Below are 19718 nucleotides of genomic sequence, written 5' to 3'. Positions count from 1 at the left end.
TTCCAACAAAGAATGTTAGTGATAGACAATATAACAGTGCATCAATTCCTCACTTTACAGAAAAACACCAAAAATCTGATTTCAGACATTAAAAATGAGTCAATACTCCAAAGCTTCATTCGGCAGATTGCTTTCTTTTAGGCCAAGAACCAAACTGAATATAATCAAGCCCCACAAACCTTAAATTCTAGGGGTTTTTGCATGACTGAAGTACACACTACAAAATCTAGTCCTGTATAAAGAAGCCTATTCACTCTTGACTTTGCCATGTTTGTCTCAACATAAGAGTTTCTTTGAGAAAGTTTTGTAGATTTAGTTTCACCATTTTTATTTACCTCAGTGGGAGGAAAACAGTTTTTGAGCTCTGCTGTGGTTGCCTGGTTATATCTTCTTTTGTTTTAGTAATTATAAAATGACAATTTAAAATTTCAAGTTTAAAGAGTGGATGTGCAGCTTAATAAAAAGACAGTAGTTGATTATATTAAAAACCAAAATAAATAAAAAAATTACAATTTGCTTTTAAATAGCTTATTGCACATGTGCAGCATGCAATTATCCTTATCAATATAAGCAAGCACCAGGTGCAGTTATCCAGATATACCCTGCAACAAAGACAGCGAGATAGTAAAAAAAGGAGAAAGAGTAAAATGTGATTCTGAATAGACATGCTCTGATGCCCCAAAAGAGATAGAGTTATAAACTGAATTCATTACTGAATTGATTCACTTAAGCCATGGGAGAGAACTGCCATACAAATGCACCATTCTTTTGCTAAGCAGCATATGGATGACATTAGCGCTGAGTGTGAAAGTAGCCAATAACAAATCTATTCCCCCCAGTATGGAAAGTAGCTGTTGACAGCCTTCACCTATCATTAAAAAGATGTTCAAAATTGTGCTATGGACTTGACGGTCAAAACAAGACACAATGCAATTGGTAGTTCTTTAATTTACAGGATTATTCCAACCTTTTAGATAGACAGATTACAACTCTCATTACTAAGATTAATATTTTTCAACTAAGAAGGCAAATTATTATTTAGTTTTAAAAACCTGAAGCTCATCTTGATTTTACTTTTACTGCAGTACAGCACAGACAATTGCATTAAGTTCAACAGAATTACAGTAAAACCAGATATATTCATAACTAATTTAACATTCAAGGACTCAGGTGCAAGGACTTAATGTTTCAAATGCATTGATGAACACTGGGGAGTAAAGGAAACAAATCTTTTAAAAATTATTAACCCCACACAGAATGTCAGGGGTGCAAATGCTTATCTGCCTCTGTAGTTTAAGACAACAAACAAGAGCAAACTTTACCTGTACCAAAAGGTAGAGACATTCAACTGAATTCTTCTTAACATCAGGATCAGGGCTACCTAGGAGTCTGATAAGTGGCTCTAACCCACCTTGCTCAAATATTTTTACTTTAGTAGTATACTCAACAGCCATATGTGCTAGACAAAGAGTAGCAAACTCATGGACAACTACGTCTTCTGTGGGGGGAAAAAAGAAACATTTTGATCAAGTTTTATTCAGCACAGAGTATGTTCACTAATCCAGTGGTTTAAAACATTATTTGAAGTCAATAAATAATAGCTGTTAACCATACCCAATGTGTCCACAAACATCTTGTTCCATCTTTACAACATAAAACTCTACTCAGTGAGCTACAGAGCTATATAAAAGTATTTACCTATTTAACAGGTAGTAGGAAAAATTGTAAGTTACAGGGAAGATTTTATTAAATTGTCTCATAAAATGACAATCATAAAGTATTTCTGACTGTACTTTTGCGCAAGGAGAAAATAGTGTAAGGTACCTTCTGGTGCTAGCTGTGATATAAGTGAATTTGTGATATCCAGTTCCCTCAGTAACTTCTTGACATCATCTACAATGAAGTAAATACAAATACGAAGTCTTTTGTTTGGCAATGTTGGCTGAGTAAAGAAACAGAATCTGCTCCAAGCAAAATGTACTTATGGTTACTCCCTGAGTGACAAAGATCTGACTGGGAAAGACACACAACTAAAGTTAGACCAAGATCATAATGGGCCCAGAAAAAACAGCAGAGACTTTCAAGTAGCAGATGACATTCTTTGACATTTGATACATATGAAGTTCCTCTATATTTCAATTTCATTGAAACTTTATTCAAAATACTTGCATCTAGCAGGTTCTGACTAAATATTGCATGATTTTAGTTGCCAAAGAAGTCACACCGCAATTGTCAAAATTATTTGTGGTTAAAATTATCAAAATAAAACTAATCCTTCTGTTATTTAGTTTTCAAGTCACCACTTTGCAATTTTATGCTAACACCAACCCACACAGCAAATGGAAAACATGAATTACACAGGTCCTACTAAAATCACAGTAAAGACTTTCAGATTGCATTTTTATTGTTGTCAATGGCAAACTAGCAAAACCTCAACTCCTGGAGAGAAAAATCAAATAATATTCTTTGGGACAGACTTCATGTGATCCTACAGGGTTGTGTTGTTATTATCAATATATTCAACATGTTGAAATGCAAAAAAGAAAGGTATGAGCTTAATTTACTTTTAAATAAAAAACCAATTAAGCTGTGAATATAAATGGGAGATCTTTGTTCATTCAAATCCATGTTTGTGCAGCAGCATTGACTATATGCTAATGCCAAATTAAAAGTAACCCGAGAGGGCAAGGTCCACTGCAGAATGACAAGCAGGCAGCAGTTGACGAAAAGACTTGAGAGTGGTTGGGATATCCTCATGGAAGACAACTGGGTAAAACATTCACCAAATTAAGACCTGCTTATTGCATTGATCAGATACAGGTCTATAAAGTACTATAAAAATAACAGCCACTGAAACTCAACCTTACATCACTTACTCTTTATTCTGGGCCATTAATCTAGGATTTTTTCACATGATCAACCTCTTGTTTTGATGATCACACACTGAAAAATAGTAAAAAATTGAGACTCTTACGATTAGAAGCCATGATGCCAAATACCATGACAGCATTTCTGCGTACAATTGGATCTTCGTGTGAGAGGAGTTTATACAGATGTTCCAGTGCTCCAAGACCAAGAAGTGTCAGTTTGTTTTCATCACCTGAAAAGGAATTGGGTTAAAAGCGCAAGAAAAATTCCAGCAACCTCACAGTTCTAATGTATCAAGGTAAAACTGCTACCAATCTTTTACTGGACAGTAAACTTTAAAGAACAGAGGCCTGACAGGTCCTTTGGAGATCATCTAATTTATACCCCAAATACATATGTGTCAAATAGTTTCACGATTAGTAGTATCTAAGATTAATTATATTTTTAAAGCAAAGGATGCTACTGTCTATTGAACACTCCACTCATTTGTTGGAGACTGCAGTGGAAGTAGAAAGGAAAGCTTTCTACTTAGCAAAGTATAGGTGAACACCACCAGGTGAACGCATTTTATTTCCTCTTTTCTTGCCTTCCAATTTTATCTTCCTCAAAATAACAGTTCATTAATTCTATGGATCTTTACTATCCCTCAAGGGAAGCAACTACCAGGATTTGTATCATTAATTCCTACATGAGATTTCTACTATCTGAGAATGAAGTGCTTTGTAGCTGAATTGGTGCTGGACACGCAAAGAACAGAGAAGTTTAGTGTGATTACAGCCTTCTGTTCCTGCTCACGCAAAACACACACAAACCCCAAGAAACAAAATCCCAGTCCTACTCTTATTTTCAGTTCCCACAACAGCTTTATAATTCACTTTCTAGTGAACCATGCCTGCCCTTCCAGGCTACAAGTGAGCAATGTGAGAGGAAACTGGAGATCTATGCTCAATCTCAGGACAAGACATTATTAAAATGGAGGAAGTATTTTTTATTGAGGGATGGGACTTAATTTACTAGCAACAGCCCAAAAAAATAGATTAACTGAAATCAACTCCTGCTCTTGTGCTACCCCACAAAGTTAGTCTATTCTTCTGGAAGATCGCAGGAATATATTAACAATTTAAAGGATTATTCTTTCAGTATAAACATAAAAGACATAAACATCTATCCTCTTGCAGTGTGACGTATTTTACTGTGGACAGGAGGGAAGGAGCCAGCAAGAATTTATGGTTCATAGCTGTCTCCCAACAGTCCACATTCTCTCTTCACATATTCAGAATTTGATCTCATGCCGTCAGCCAAGCTTGCCATATTAAGCAGAACCTGAACATCTTTCAGAACCCAGCGACCCCTAGCCAACCATCAAAGACTTCAGCTCTTCTCTCACAATTTCAGCAGTATTGGTAATTTACATCAGTATAATTATCAGCATATAAATATATAATTTTAAAATAAAACATAAATTAAATTGAAATTAAAATTTAACTCATCAGAGCAAGAACACTACCAGTGTATACCAATTTGAGTGACTAATATCAAATAACATGGAATAAGTAGGAGACAACTTAGGAAATTACGTGCCATAAAAATTTGAGCCTCTGTTACACAGTTGTTTGTCTCCTGAGTACCTTGAAAATGACATTTAGCTATAGACTATATAGGGACCTTTGGAAGATGTGGAATCTTGGAGACTTGTTAGACTCCCAACTCATATACAAATAAGTTTGATAAAGGAGGTTGAGCAATTTCCAATGAATCATCTGCACAGAAATACTGATGCAACAACTTTGTGTAAAAATAACAGAAAAAAACTAAGAAGTCCTTTTCATTGAAAACTGAAGCTCCAAATAACTACACTGGTACAGAAGTTTCCAACTGTAACATACAAAAGAGAATTCTTTCACAACTGCAGATCTGTTGCTCATAAACAGCATATCTATATTATATTTAAAACAAACTCTATTAAACAGTGAATATAAAATTCTTCAACAAAATGACAAAAGTTTCCTTCATGCAAACGACAAGACTTCTTTATTACTGCAAGTACAGGTTGGATAGATATTTCAGAAAACCCCCAAAACTTCAACAGACACCTTTGAGAAGAAAGAAAGATTTCAATGCTAAGAAACTAAAGAATTGTGAACTACTATCAAAATCTAAGCAGTGCAAAAGAAAGCTCATTGCAAACAGACTAACCTTTTGATGCAAATTTATATAGAGCATCACATGCTTTGGCCAAAACTTCATTTTCAGGAGAACTAAGCATTAGCACAGCTGTTGCTGGTGTTTTGCTTTCAATCAATAAAGGATCAAACTACAAAAAAGGGGGAAAGAAAAGTTTGATTTATATTGAGTCTTCCTGTGTGCTGCAATAGACTCCCACACTTCACTAAAAATAAAATAAAATCTTGGTTGATATATCTACACTGAATTAGAAACGTTAATGAGGTGCTGTTTGCTTGGGAAAATCCAATTTTTTTAAGAACAATTAGAGACATTGTTGAAAAATAAGAAAGAAAACTTGACTTCCAAATAAATATTATAATGATTTCATCGCATACAAAGATTTTAGGAAAACCTTGACGCTTCCCTGCAAATCTAGAAAGTTTTGAAGGTAACACACTATGTAATTGTTACACATGTAAGAGCATTCTGAGGCTTCAGAAAGAGACATGAGAAGTTTCTTTGGAGCAGCTGTACACAGAGCCTGTGAACTCAGGTGGTGTACACAGAAGAGAATTTGGTTACTCTGCAGCAATATCACTTTGTGGTTGCTTAAAAAAATAAAGGAACACTTTCTGTGCCTTTGTCAACTCAGTTCATCAGCTCACCATGATCCTCTACTAGACGAAGTATTTCCAAGATGTAATTCCTGCTCACCCAACTAGAAATGATACAAAGGTTTCATTTCCATTTCTGAGCTCTTCCATGCAGAAAGAAATCTTCCAACAAATCAGACAGTTTTCACCCTCTCAATAGACTCCTTAGGACTAATATCACTTGAGCAAGGGATCTTTTAAAAAAGCCTTTTGTTTCTCAAGAAGACTCAAGGAATTCTGAAAATTCTACTCATTAAAAAGTTTTAAGCTTCCTTGGATTTAAAGCAATTAATTAGTATGAAAAAACTAGTTGTCTTCTATCCTCACACTTCAGGCCTCTACAGTATCTGTGTTACATACAGAAATGACTAGATACTCGAGTCATGCAGTTTCTCAAAAACAATGTATTAATCTTTAAAATATACCAGATTATAAGACATCAATATAAATTAATTAAAATATTATCACAATAAATATACATATATATTTACAAATGTCAATGATTTCTTTTACGTCATTAAAAAAACTTCGAATACCTACATCAAAGGCACATTTTGCTGAACAATCAAGGCATGAAGATACATACAAATCAGTTGTCAAGCAAGGAAATTATGGGGAGCAAACCTTAAAAAACATTATGAGTGTGCTAGAAATAAATGAACACAGAAAAGGGTGTTTTCTTCTCCCTTCTCTGACTTGCTCAAAAATAAGGCAAAATATGATACTAGTACCAAGACCTCTAAATTCATATTTTCGATAGGTTTTTAAATCTAAGTAATTTCAACACCTTCCATGAGACAGATCACACAATTTAGCAGGCAGCAAGCTCAACATACAAGTTGCATTAAGAGGTGGTCTGCTGAATGTGCTTAACTGGTCTACCTAGCTTCAATCAGGTCTGAAAATCCGAAGACACTGTCCAATTTCATGCTTGCTGTGACAAGCTGGAGGCATGGGCCAAGGCATGGAACAAAGCTCCTTTCTAAAAAAAATATAATCAGCTTACTGTACCGTAAGTCATTTTGCCTAATAATGACTCCGCAATGGGAATTAAATCAAATAATACTATAGTGGTGCAAGTTACAAATTAATCTTAACGATGGGCCTAAAATGATGGAATTATTTATTGGAATTTTCTTTTTGGATAGTAAGGAGGCAAAAAATTCAGCTTATCACAGCTCATCCTACCCATGGGAGAATTCAGAGGCGACTGAAAGTCCCTTTATTCTCCTTCATACTTCTCTACTTCTGATCATTTGGGTCTTTGCATGGGACAGAACACAATCCTCCAGGTAAGTGCTATTATTTAAACACAACCATATCTCCTGAGTCTGGTCAAATACTTGGTGATGGGATAAAACTCCAAGTTTTAGAAAAGGCTGTTAGCTCTTCAGAGAAAAATAAACATCAATACTGATCTCAGATGAAGTTCAATAGGAAATGAAAGATTAAATAAGAGTTTTAAATCTCAGTTATTTATACATTAATCTAATACCAAAGTCACAATTGCACTGCCCCATTTTCACTGTTTCCCATGTTTACAATTAATTGTATAAATCACAACTCAATGAAAATTCCTAGGATTTAATGACAAGGTTGGCACATGAACACAGTGAAATTAGTCTAATCTCTACCCATTTGATTAGACGTTAGATTTGCTATTACTCTCCGAAATATTCAATAGGCACTTTCCTATTAAAAGCACTTTTGTGCTGAAAACACAGTAAAAATAGCCACTGAAATCAATGTATGTTTAAGAAGTCAAGACACCCTAGCAGCTGAGTGATTGAGGAAGAATTTCTTTACTGTGTGGTGACTGTCCATGGGGACAGGTTGCCCAGAGAGGCTGGGGAGTCTCTCTCGTTGGAAATATCCAAGAAAAATCTGGATGCACTCCTGTGCAATGTGCACTAGGATGGTCCTGCTTGAGCAGGAAGGCTGGACCACATGACCACTGTGGTCCCTTCCAACCTTAACCATTCTGTGATTCTGAGATTCGCAGGGAAGTAATGTTGTTCCTCAAAACTATCATAGAACTGGTTATGACTTCTCCTTATCATAATGCCAGTATATGTACTGTTCCACCTTTTTTTTTTTTTTTTACCCAAGCCTTGCATCTAAATCTTCATACATCATTGCAGACTCTTCCTGTAATGGCATATACAGGACATAATGTGCTAGAATAACATACCTGAAGTTACAAACAACCCAATTAAACACAGAATTTAACTAATTTATAAGCAACAACATTTCCAACATTCAGTTTGTATTAAGAAAAAAAGCAAGTTAAATGAAAAAGCAAGCTATAAACTCAAATGCTTCTATGTGTCTTTGATCTTGACTTTTGTGTACATTTGACTTCAAAGCCATTAGAAACTGAAGAGTATGTGGGGTTTAGTTTTGGTTTAGTTTTGGTTTTTTGTTTATTGGGTTTCTTTGGGTTTTTTGTTGTTTTGTTGTTGTTGTTGTTTTGTGGGGGGTTTTGTTTGGTTTTTTTTTTGCTTCCATCAACTTAATTTAGTTGAAATTGAATGTAATACAAAATATGTTTCCAGTCAGACCAAAGACCCACCTAGCCCAGCATGCTGTCTCTGACAAAGGCCAGGTAACAGGTGTGGGCAAGCAGACTATTAAATTTTACTTATGCTCCCTCTCAGGTACCAGCATTCTGCAACCTAGAGAACTGGAGAGTCTAGTGATTCTTATCTCTGTGTTCGAAAAGTCCAAGAAAAATTTGGTATATAATTTTTGAAGCCATCTGTATTTTAACACCCTTAATATTCTGAGACATGAGATCAGAGTTAAACGGTCATAAAATAACTGTGCCTCTTCTATGTTTTAAAAATACCACCTGACAATTTTATTGATCCTCCACAGTTCATTCACTATAAGAAAAAGTGAAATAAATTGCACCCATTTGCCTTCCCTGTATATTCATAATTTTGTAAGTTTCTATGATACTCCTCTTCACAGTGATTCCTTCTGGGAATGAAGAAAACTATTCCCTTTGATCTTTCCTATAACAGAAGCCACTCTGTCTGTTCTTGTTTCTTTCTTAGCTCATTCTTAGTTCATTCTGTTGTCTTTCTATAGTTCAGCTGTATCTCTTTGAGATGGAAACACCAGAACTGTTAATGGCATTCATGTGCATGTGTAATGCATTTGCTAGTAACATAATGTTTTCTCTTTTATTCCTCGAATTTGAAATTTTGCACTTACTCACTTTTTCCTACTTAGGAACTGGATGCCATTTTCATGAAAATATCCACATTAATTCTGATACACTGGATGACACAGTTGCAGAATAAAACCCCATGACTGACAATTTCTCTCCATTATGAAATCTGAACAATAACTTGTTTTCTCACCTTTGCTTCCTATTTTATAACTAGACATTATTGCTAGGAGAGGAAATTCTTTTTACCTGTTCATGTTTATGTGAGTGAAAAGTCTGGTCTGAAAACTTTTGAAAAAGCTAAGTAACTGTATCAATCAGGACACCATTATCCACTTGCTCACTGACTCCTCCAAATAGATTTCCTCAAATAGATTTCGTAGCTCACACTTTCCTCTACACAAGCACTATGATTTTTCCCCATTGCTGTCATATTTATCCATGGGTTTGGTTTTGTTTTTGTTTTTTTTCCAAAACTATTTTTACCAGTTTGCACAGCACAGAAGATAAACCTCCTGTAATTATTGCTGTATTTCCTTTTGAAAATGAAATTTTCTACCTTCCATTCTTCTAGTGTCACATTCTCAGATCTTAGCAATTTTTTCATTTAGCACAAGATCTGGGGAAACACTATTTATTCCTATTTCGGCAATTTTATCACTTTTATTTTAGTGATTACCACATTGCTTTGGGTTTTGATACAAAAATAAGTCATTTTCTTTTTCTTTCATGACTGCAATCACCTAACAGTGTCCCTCTAAGAAGCTTCTTGCATCTAGTCAATTTGAAAAAGCTTTACTGCTAGTTTTTGTATCTTTGCTAGTTCTCTTCCAAAATATTTTGATGCAAGGTAACATTGATGACATAGTGCTTTTACTTCTCTTTCGGGAGTGAAAGCATTTTTTTGTTTTCCCATTTGGATGAAAATCCCACCTTTTGAAGGTTGTATTTATCTGCTATTATTCTACTGTTTCATCCTGGGTTGTTTTTTTTTCATCCCTTAAATTTGATTTAAGGTCAGTTTTAACCTTGCACCTCTCATAGAATCTTTAGAAGCACTACTGATATCTTTGATATTCTTAACCCCTTTTCCTTTACCTAGAAAAACAGAGTTAGTAGATACCTGGACATGCTAATTATTTCAGTTCTGTGATTGTCTGATCTCCTGTACTAACAATAAAACCGAAGATATTCCACTGAATCACAAATAGTTGATATTAGAAGGCACCTCCAAAGACAATCTGGTCCAACTGCCCTGTTCAGAACAGGGGGAGCTAGAGCTCAGGCCTAGTGCACAGTCTGATTTTGAGTATCTCCAACAATGGAAACCCCACAAGCTCTCTTGCCAAGCTATGCTCCATCATTGTTATGGTAAAAGAGGATTTTTTTGTCATGATTAAATGGAAACCTCCTGCTTTTCCATTCGTGCCTACTGCCTGTCATCTTTTCACTGGGCACCACTGAGAAGAGCCTGGCCTGATTTCTTTACTTCTTCCTATCAGCCATTTTTACCCTGACAAGACCCCTCCATGCCTTTTCTCAAGACTGAGAAGTCCCAACTGTCAGTCCCTCCTCCCACGACAAATGCTCCAAGACTTTGTTCCAGTAAGGCCTTGTCCCTCTTGTACCAGACAACTCAGAACACTAGGACACAGCCCTCCAGGTGTGGTCTCACTAACGAACACAGAGCGAAAGACAAGAGTTCTCTCTCTCAAGTTGCAGGCAACACTGCCTAATGCCCAGGGTTTTGTTAGCTTTCTTTGTCCCAAGTTCATATTGCTGGTGCATGTCCACCAGAATCACCAGCTTCTTTCCTGTAAAGCTGCTTTCCAGCTGGTCATCACCCAGTCTGTACCGGATATTCTTCCCCCAGATGCAGGACTTTGCCATTTCCCTTTATTGAACTTAATTAAATTCCCAATTTCCTATTTCTCTAGTTTGTTGAGGTCCCCCTGAATGGCTGCACAACCATCTGGTCTGTCAATCACTCCTCTCAATTTCATGTCTTCTCCAAACTTGCTGGGCATGCACTCTGTCCCATCATTCAGGTCACTGATGAAGAGGTTAAAGAGTATCTGCCCCAGGATCAACCCCTGAAGCACAACACTAGTGCCTGACCTCTGACAGGATCTCACACTGCTGATCACAACCCTCTGAGCCTGTCGGTTCAGCTACTTTTCCGTTCATTTACACTATTTTGTCTGTACTTCCCCAGTTTACCTATGAGGATATTACAAGAGACAGTATTTAAAGCCTCACTAAAGTCAAGTTAAATTAATATTTAGGCATTAATCAAAATAAGGTGTTTATGTGGAGACAACTTCAGGAGCTGACTGTGCCAATTCACACATTCCACCTTTTAACATCAGTCCTGTGAATGCAGCCATTTTCAAAAATACTCAGGTATCTATAGCTTTCTTTAAGTGATAGTACTTCAGTATTTTCTCTAGGGATAATCTTAGGCTCCCCTTTCAATGTCCATGACCTAGCTGATGATCAAATAATCGTATTGTCTAGACCAAACCTAATGTAGTTATCATGTGAAAAGTTCCTATCAATCTATGTCAAAGCTGGCATATTTAATCTGCCAGAATTACTGTTTTAGGTCATTCATATAGAGATAGAGGCTCAAAGCATGTTTTTCCTGTTGGAGATCAATTCTCAGAACAGAGAATGGTAAAAGACAAATTATGAAAGGCAGTGAAAACAGAGACCTCAGGAATACTTTCTGAAACATACAAGCAGTGGCTAAGCTAAGAGATGTGTTTCCCACCTGTTCCTAGAAATCTATAAAAAATTAGTGGTCATCTGCAGAACCATATATTCTCAGAGTATTCCACATGCACAAAGGCCCTCTTTTATAAGCTCATCTACATTATCTCAAGGCTTCTTTTCTTGGACTTGACATTTTCATAAACAGATTATCAATCACAAGATAATAGCTAATACATCTTTTATTTTGTCTACATCTCATTTCCTGCCATCTGAAATACCCAGGCGAAATTTAAAGTTTTCGGATTTGATTTTACACAATAATTATTAACAAAATTCTCATCATGGTAAGATTTTCTTCATTAATAGTTACAATGATCAATTTTCATGTTTAATATGCAACATTCAGGATTTCTTTCTCCTGCTAGGACTGTCAGAATAGATATGGTAGCCTGAAGTACAATAAGGGTAAAAACTAAGCCAAAAGCTGTAGATGCCATCTGGAATTCACTCTTTCCAATTCATTTCTTTTTGATAGTTTTACTGACTTTTTCTGAGTATTCACAGGTTACTGTAGAACCTAGTAGGCGGTACCACACTTTTCTCTAGAAAATCCAATGGTATCTTTTGGATATAAAAATTGTGGTGCTGCATCTGATTTTCTAGCTATTTACTGAAAAAGTCAACTTTTATTACTTCAGTTCACATGTATGACTTAAATGTGTCGTCATGCCTTTCAAACCTTTTCTTAGACTGCAAAGATACTTAGTTCTAATTCTTCAGACCCGTTTTAATTAGACTTATCCACATACACCTTCTTTGTGACTCCTGGGTTTCGAGATTATTTTATACAGATCTAAGTTATGTTGAGGTTTTATGCAATTTTCTTTCACAAGGATTTATTACTGATTGAAGGTTATGAATTACATTGCTAATATTCACCCTTCCACAGAACAGCTGGGTAAACCTGATGTCAACTGCTATGTCTCAAGGACACCATGGCTATTGGATATTACTATCTTAGTCAAAACTATGCTTATTTAATATTGAAATTGTAATGTAGTTTTTGCTGACTAACTTTTCTGTGATCTTTGAAAAAGCTCTTGCAGTACTACAACTCTTTGGACATAAATCCATTGGTTTTTTTAAAAGAGTGTACTGAACTTTGCATTTAGTGGGACTCATTGAGGGAGTGGGACTCCCTCTGTGGGACTTGTTGAGGTCCCCATTTTCATTAATTTGGTTCTTATCTGACACAGAATTTATACTGTACTCTTTTCAATGTTTCTGTATTTCCCCTACTTCTTTCTGAATAAAACAATTAAACTTCAAAAAATAGTTATATTTTGAACAATTACCTTTTTGGGGGATCTCTTTGTACCTTGCTAATTTATAGAAACTCTTGAAAAGTGTGCTAGTGTCAGACCCTTAACCTCTACCTTTTGAAAAAAAAGTCGCACTATCACCATTATTATATATTTGGCTTCAGCTCTTGTACTTTTCACTGTACTTCCAATGACAACAGAAAAACCTAAACTGCCTCTTAAGACTGTATATATTTGCAAAAGAGCCAGAGCATGTAGTATTATTCAAAATATTTGTCAAATTTAGTATCCAGTAAAAAACTATGCAGATCCATTTAGGCTTTTAACTCTTTCATCCTTAAAGAAAGAGAATGTCTTCACAGTTGAAAGGACAGGCAGATTTCAGGTTGCTCTTCTCCTTTCTCCTTTGATTTTTACAAAGAGAAAGCTAACACTGTTTTTCAAATAAAAAGAAGCCTGGATTGTTTCATACATAACTGTATTCAATGCCTGCCAAAGACAACAATCTCTACAAAGAACTACACATGCCCAGTCACTCTGGTTTGTATGCTGTCCAAGAAAAGCAGAAACAGAGTCATCTTTAAAAGCCATTTTTAGAATAATTAGGGTACACTAGGAAAATAAGGAACTATGTGAAGGATGGTAGAGCTGGGCCTGTAATTGTGTAATGTTTATTTTATAGCACATAGCAGTTTATAAACTTACCACATCCTTGGGTGGAGACTCTGCTTCCTTCTTTACTTTTTTACCCATTCTAAAAACAAACAAACAAAAAAAATAAAAGCAGACAAACAAACTCCCTTCTGTGTTTTAGGAACCAGCTTACCAGTGATTTAGGAAAGCTTGTAAGACAGACTTTCTTATTCATTTGACCCACCTAATCAGTCTGAAGATTTCTTTGACATACTAATTTCTATATAGAAAGCAGTCCCTCTTTCTAACATTAGTACACATATAGTAAAATACATCTGCCAACAACATACATAGCTAAAAAGGTCTGAGACATCACAGGCTCAGGCTCTAATGTGGTACAAATATATAGAACATCCCTTTCTGTAAATTAGCTTTATATGCATCTATAAATCATATATGAACTTGAAAGTCCTTTTAGGGTATTTCCCCATGTCTGTCTATACGTTCTATGTCAGCAAACATTCCATACAACTGCAGAATGTACAAATAAGTTCTACCTTGAAAACATGGTTCAAATACAACTCTAATTATTTTTTCCTATTTCACAGGAGACAAAAATCAGGTCCACAGGTTCTGCACAGTATAAATTTCACTGACTTTAAAAAGTTACATTTATTTACACAAAGTTCAGCTTGTCTTTTTTTTTTTTTTTTAATTAGCACATGTGCATATAACCAAGAAGACCAAGATAGCAGCTTCTGAAGCATATGGATGTAATACCTCATGTGGACCTAATTTCGTGCGGCTTGCAAAACTTCAGCAGAGCCTTCCAGTTAAGGTACCAGCAAAAGTAAAGGGCAACGTGAGCCACTAGCACTAGCTATACATAGAACATAACCCAAGTTATGCCAAACTGAAGTTTAACACCGTGTAAAAGTGAAACGTGCACTGTTAGTATCCCCCGTTAATTCCTCGGTTAGTTCTCAAAGGGAGACCACACATTCACCCTCAGCCAGGGTTTACTGAGAGCCTCCCCCTGGTATAAGAGATTATTTTCTAGTGCAACATGACTTGTAGCCTGGCTGGTTACAAAAGTCAAGGTTACTGTTTACCGTGTTCAAAAAAAATTCGGAGCTCTTCTTGAATTTTCCAGCTACTGTTCCTCTACCAGCCTCTACAAATGAATTGTAACACATCGGTAATGAAAGCAGTTGATAAGCATATCCTAAAAACAGATCTGAAATTTAAAACTTCACAGGCAGGTCACTCATTACAGTTTGGAGAGGAAGATCCATACAACCAAAGATTTTTCAGCTCCAATCTGCTTTACCCTTGTGCATCTGTACATACACACATATGAACCACACACATGCGAATTCAGTGTTTCAGAAAGCACAGCTTTGGCTAGAGACAAATTCACTTATAGAAGGAAAAGCATAAGGACAAAATACCAACAGTATATTCAACAATTGTGATGGATACACTACCTTCTGATTTATGCAGTCACTGTAGAAAGTAAGAATCATGCATACATACAAGAATCAGATTTAGACAGATATTGAGGAAATCTGGGTCATTTAAACTGCGCTAAATCTTGGTATGGAGATATGGACACTTATTTAGAATCATTCAGATCAGCTCAATTCATTTCAGATATAAATTAAGCTGCAGTCATAAAAGGCAATTTTAATTCTGAGTGAGTTTAATTAAGTTTAAACCAAATAATTTTAAAAGTTAATTGATGTAATATTATTTATATAATGTTATATAATTAATGTTCCCAGATTCAAATTATGTATCTATTTCAAGACCAAGAATAACTAAGCCTTTTAATGGCAAATATTTCTTCATTCTGCATAAAAGCATCCAACTTCTGAGCATATTTTAAAGAAACTTTTAGGTATTTCTAAGTGTTCAGAAATATGTCGTTCCTTACAAAACTTCATTAAAAAAGAAGTGTAATCTGTAGCAACAAGTAGAGAGAACAGGTCAATTACTTTACTGTGGATTATGCCCCTCAGTCTGTTTCTTTGCTACAATTACTAGTCTAGATTTCAAGGTATTCTGCCATCAAATGTTGGTGTAAGCTTTGTTTCCATAAAGCTCTCTGTATTCAGTGGTCATTCTCTGACTTGAGGGAATGACGGACATGGAATTCTTTGGCTCACTGATAATTAAAAATGTGTTTTCTGCATTGATCTGTAATTATCACTGACAATCAATGTGTACAGGTATTGAAAGGCTACTGACCCATAAAAGAGCTTCTTTATTCAAATCCCTTTCTCTCCAAGATAACTGCATGTTGTCTTTTTCACAGTAGGTTTACAGTATACCTATCTTTGATTCTCAGTTTACCAATCTAAATATTTAGAATTTGGAAAACAATTGTAGTAAGGCTTAAATTTTTATATCTATCAAATGCTGGCTTAATGTCACCTGAAAAACGTATTTTAGAAATGAAAACTATTCACTAGTAATTATGTGTAATTAAATTAATTCCTAGAGAAATTGGCTGCTCATGGCTTGGATGGGTTAACACTTTGCTGGGTACAAAACTCTCAGGAAGCCAGGCCCAGAGGGTGTTGGTGAATGGAGTTACATCCAGCTGGTGCCTGGTCACCAGTGCTGTTCCCCAGGGCTTGGTGCTGGGACCAGTTCTGTTTAATATCTTCATCAGTGATCCAGATGGGGGGATCAAGGGCACCCTCAGTCAGTTTGCAGACACACTGAGCTGGGTGGGAGTGTTCATCTGCTGGAGGGCAGGAAGGCTCTGCACGGGGATCTGGACAGGCTGGATTGATGGGGAGAGGCCAGAGCTCTGAGGTTCAACAAGGCCAAGTGCCTGTGCCTGCCCTTGGGTCACAACAACCCCTGCAGTGCTACAGGCTGGGGACAGAGTGGATGGAAAGATGCAAGCTGGAAAAGGACCTGGGGGTGCTGGTCAACAGCAGCTGAACATGAGCCAGCAAGTGCCCAGGTGGCCGAGAGGCCAATGGCATCCTGGCCTGGATCAGCAACAGTGTGGCCAGCAGGACCAGGGCAGTGATCGTTCCCCTGTACTTGGCACTGGTGAGGCCACACCTCAAATCCTGGGTCCAGTTTTGGGCCCCTCACTACATGAAAGGGGGAGGTGAAGAAATTGAGGTGCCAGAGTGAGTCCAGAGCAGGGCAACAAAGCTGGTGAAGCCTCTGGAGCACGAGTTTGATGAGGAGCAGCTGAGAGGGTTCAGCCTGGAAGAGACTAAGGGGGACCTTACTGCTCTCTGCAACTGCCTGAAAGGAGGATGTACTGAGGTGGGGGTTGGTCTTTTCTTCCACATAACAAGCAATACAGCAAGAGGAAATGGCCTCAAATTGTGCCAGAGGTAGTTTAGATTGGATATTAGGAAATATTTCTTCACCAAAATGGTTGTCAAGCATTGAAACAGTCTGCCCAGGAAAGTGCTTGAGCCACCAGTCCTGGAGGTATTTAAGACATGGTGCTTAGGGACCTGGCTTAGTGGTGGGCTTGGCAGTGTTAGGTTAACAGCTGGACTTGTTGATCTTAAAGGTCTTTTCCAAACTAAACGATTCTATGTTTCTAAATCTTGAAGAGAAAATAATATTCTCATTTAAGTAATATCCTCTACTTCATGTCCTCTACATTTCTAGAATCATAGGAGCATGCCTTTTCTACATATGTTTTTTGAGATTAAAGGCTTGATTGTTTGAAATCATGTAGAGCTAGTGGTAATAAAGTACTTTGACCTAACAGATGTAGCCAATACATAGCCAAGCAATCTATGAAGTTATCATTCTATGCTACTTCCTGTCCTTCACCTGGAATTTATTGCCTCAGTGGCAGACAAACTAGTTTGCTTTACTTTACTCTGACCCAGTTTTAGTGCAGTGGTGCAATCAGGTGTTGTCTCTCAAGCAGCAGGACAGTCATTATGTCTAACTAAATCCTCATTCCAAAACCACAATCCCCAAAGCTCTCCCTCAGCTCTGGCTATTCTTAGTGCCTTAGCTCAGTAGGCACTTTTCTGTTTCACTCTGAACTTCATTAGGACCTCCAGCTTTCCCACAGGACCAAAACCACTCCAGTGTGAGTATCCTAAGTTAAACCCATATCCGGAATCTATGAGTAGTGTCCATTTAACTAAACTAAGCATCAGCACTGAAGTTAATCACTCTGCTTGATAATGGATGGAGATACAGTCAACATATTCAATAGCTCTTAAGGCAGATTCATCCTAAAGGAGGTATCTAAAATGGAATACCACCTTAAAAATAACTACTTTTTCCTTGGACCAAAACCAGAGTCTAGAGTTGTTAGCTCATGTATTTACATTTACATTGACATCTAAGTTTGTGAGCTAAGTTTATTACCCTATTTCTCCACATGAATCCACATGCCAGGATAGGTCTGGCAGACACTATCATAAGCAGAGTGAACATTAGCAGAACCGGGCATACAACAAAACACAGCCACCTTGTCTTTTTTGAAATGGCTGCAGGAACAGGAACATCTCCAGTAAAATCTTTAAGACCAGAACATTGTCCCTGTAAGTGGAAAATGATTTTGAGGAAGGTCACAAATGTGGATTTTTTGGTTCAAAGTGGAACTCTCTAACTTCTTGACTATTTTATCAGGAACTGCCATCTCTGCCATGTCAAATAAAATACGGAAAATTTATTTACTTTTTGAAATAGTTGCAGCAGACGCCTGCTTAGAGGAGCAGATTCCAAGTACTAGATCATAAGATAACGATGGCCCTGATCCCTGTACTTATTTATTTTTACTGTCATGCTTTAATGTGAATAGTTTCTTTTCTCAGTGTGAATAGTTTCTTAGATTGCAAATCTGAGATACCCACTTATTTCTAGTCACTGCACTGTTTTTTTTTAAAAAAAACACAAGATGATGGCTAGCAAGTGAGCTTTAACAAAAAAAAGAATCTATAAATCTTACTTTGAAATATGAGGAAAGTCTTCTGATTGTTTTTCTGTTTGAAATACTGAAGTCTTATAAATACTTCCTTTACACTATTAGAGTCCTGTTGAATACTCTTAAAGAACATAGTATTTTCTGGTTTTATATCAGACAATGCATTTAGAAAACACTACCTGTTCCATCTGCATCTTCTGTTTTCTAAAACTTTAAATAACAGATGCAATAACCTAGGACCCTGCACATACTGCAAGAGCTGAGACAAAGAACCGGAATAAGTCAAAGGCACAGCCAGCTGTGGAACTTACCTCTGAGTCAAGGAATCAAAGGTCTCTTCTGAGAGCAATTACCCCTGTAGAAAACCAGTGCAAAGAGAAGGATTTAGAAATAGCTTCTAACCAGTTGTTTATCACATGATCCACTTTTCAAATTAACAGTGAAATGCTTTAAGGCAGTCTGAATCTGTGTTACTACAACCTAGCCACGATTTTCAGGTTCTTACTGAAAATGATGCACAAGTGAGATTCTTTTTGCCTTACAGGTGAGAATAACATAATGTCAATTTAGCTGAGTAAGTTTAAGTGAAGTCTGGCTGCTCATTTTTGTCTCACAGAAACTATTTTTTTCTTGTGATAACAGTGAAAATTGCCTATAAATCGGTCATTATCATTGATTATTTCAATTGATTTTTGTATGGACATTCTAGTACTGCTGCCTTCCAATGCAATCAAAATATAATCATATCATCAGCAGACAATCTCACTCCTTTCTTGATCCTCCTCATCATTCTCAGATAACTTCATCTTAATTAAGAGGACAATGTGGAATAGTCTTGAAACTCCTTCCCTTCTCCCGAATTCTTCTTTCATCTTTTTTTCTACCCAACTCCTTAAATATGGATCAACAGGATCCCCTTTCCCTGTATTGTAATGACAGGGCAAGCATCAGCACACTGTTAAAAAACTTGGCTTCATATAATAAGAAAGTTAAAAAGAGATAGCAGGTCCAATTTAATATTCAGTTCCTGCAGATATGAATATATGGGCCACATGAAAATAATACATTATATGAGAGATAATTAAGTCAAGGCCTTTGAATTTGCCCACTGTTTTATCTGTGTCCACATGTCTATTTGTCAAAAGAATGATGAGGAAGTTTCACCTGAATATGAGGAAGAGCTTTTCCATTCTGCAGGTGACCAAGCACTGGAACAGATTGCCCAGAGAGGTTGTGGAGTCTCCCTCACTGGAAAG

General features: G+C 36.6%; 1 protein-coding gene across 8 annotated transcripts in view; it reads right to left on the bottom strand.

The window, feature by feature from the left end:
- The window catches only part of ARMC3 (armadillo repeat containing 3), a 65012-nt gene that overhangs the window by 39388 nt on the left and 5906 nt on the right, over positions 1–19718 (bottom strand). For 5 of the 8 annotated variants that reach the window (XM_042044064.1, XM_042044066.1, XM_042044071.1 and 2 more), the window contains exons 2-7: positions 18774–18817; positions 13605–13653; positions 5065–5182; positions 2975–3100; positions 1825–1893; positions 1323–1498 (exon numbers count right to left, since the gene is read on the bottom strand). In XM_042044064.1, coding sequence (XP_041899998.1) covers positions 1323–1498; positions 1825–1893; positions 2975–3100; positions 5065–5182; positions 13605–13652 — 537 coding nt within the window. In that variant the 5' untranslated portion in view covers position 13653; positions 18774–18817. Of the gene's footprint in view, positions 1–1322; positions 1499–1824; positions 1894–2974; positions 3101–5064; positions 5183–13604; positions 13654–14644; positions 14707–18773; positions 18818–19718 lie in introns of all 8 variants that reach the window. The other 3 variants (XM_042044065.1, XM_042044069.1, XM_042044067.1) reach the window with 3 other exon arrangements.

Source organism: Corvus kubaryi, unplaced genomic scaffold, assembly GCF_017639235.1.
Source record: "Corvus kubaryi isolate FWS band 111438036 unplaced genomic scaffold, C.kubaryi_AGA036_p1.0 37398, whole genome shotgun sequence".
In the NCBI taxonomy this organism is placed as follows: domain Eukaryota; kingdom Metazoa; phylum Chordata; class Aves; order Passeriformes; family Corvidae; genus Corvus; species Corvus kubaryi.
Note: the sequence above shows the minus strand (reverse complement) of the source record. Positions and strands in the feature narration are given on the sequence as shown.